The sequence below is a fragment of the Otolemur garnettii genome, unplaced genomic scaffold (assembly GCF_000181295.1).
Source record: "Otolemur garnettii isolate 467f Iridium unplaced genomic scaffold, OtoGar3 scaffold00074, whole genome shotgun sequence".
NCBI lineage: Eukaryota > Metazoa > Chordata > Mammalia > Primates > Galagidae > Otolemur > Otolemur garnettii.
In genome coordinates, this window is record NW_003852469.1 from 2,901,375 (window position 1) to 2,901,869 (window position 495).

Sequence of the window (495 nt, forward strand, 5' to 3'; positions counted from 1 at the left end):
GCCCTTGGTAGAATGCCGTGGCATCACAGCTCACAGCAACCTCCAACTCTTGGGCTTAAGTGATTCTCTTGCCTCAGGCTTCCCAAGTAGCTGGGACTACAGGTGCCTCCCCAATGCCCAGCTATTTTTTTGTTGCAGTTGTTCAGCTGGCTCAGGCTAGGTTTGAATCCACCACTCTCCGTGTATTGGCTGGCTAACCACTGTGCTACGGGTGCCGAGCCTGCCTGCCTATTTTTCTTTGGCTGCCTGTGTTTTTCTTGTGATTTCTAGTGCCTGTTCTCATGACCATTTTATTTGTATTTTGCTTGTTTCAGTGACTGACCCTGAGGCCTGTTACATTGGCACAGAGCCATGGAAACCCAAGGAAGCTTTAGAAGAGAATGGTATTATTACTGACAAGGCAGATATATTTGCCTTTGGCCTTACTCTGTGGGAAATGATGACTTTGTGTATTCCACATATCAATCTTTCAGATGATGATGATGATGATGATGA

At 46.3% G+C, this 495-nt stretch overlaps 1 protein-coding gene across 1 annotated transcript in view; it reads left to right on the forward strand.

Moving 5' to 3' along the window:
* Positions 1-495, forward strand: part of PBK (PDZ binding kinase) — a 16,058-nt gene that overhangs the window by 14,620 nt on the left and 943 nt on the right. Inside the window, exon 7 of the mRNA XM_023515565.1 lies at positions 315-487. Within this exon, the coding sequence (XP_023371333.1) occupies positions 315-487 (173 nt within the window). The remainder of the gene's footprint in view (positions 1-314; positions 488-495) is intronic.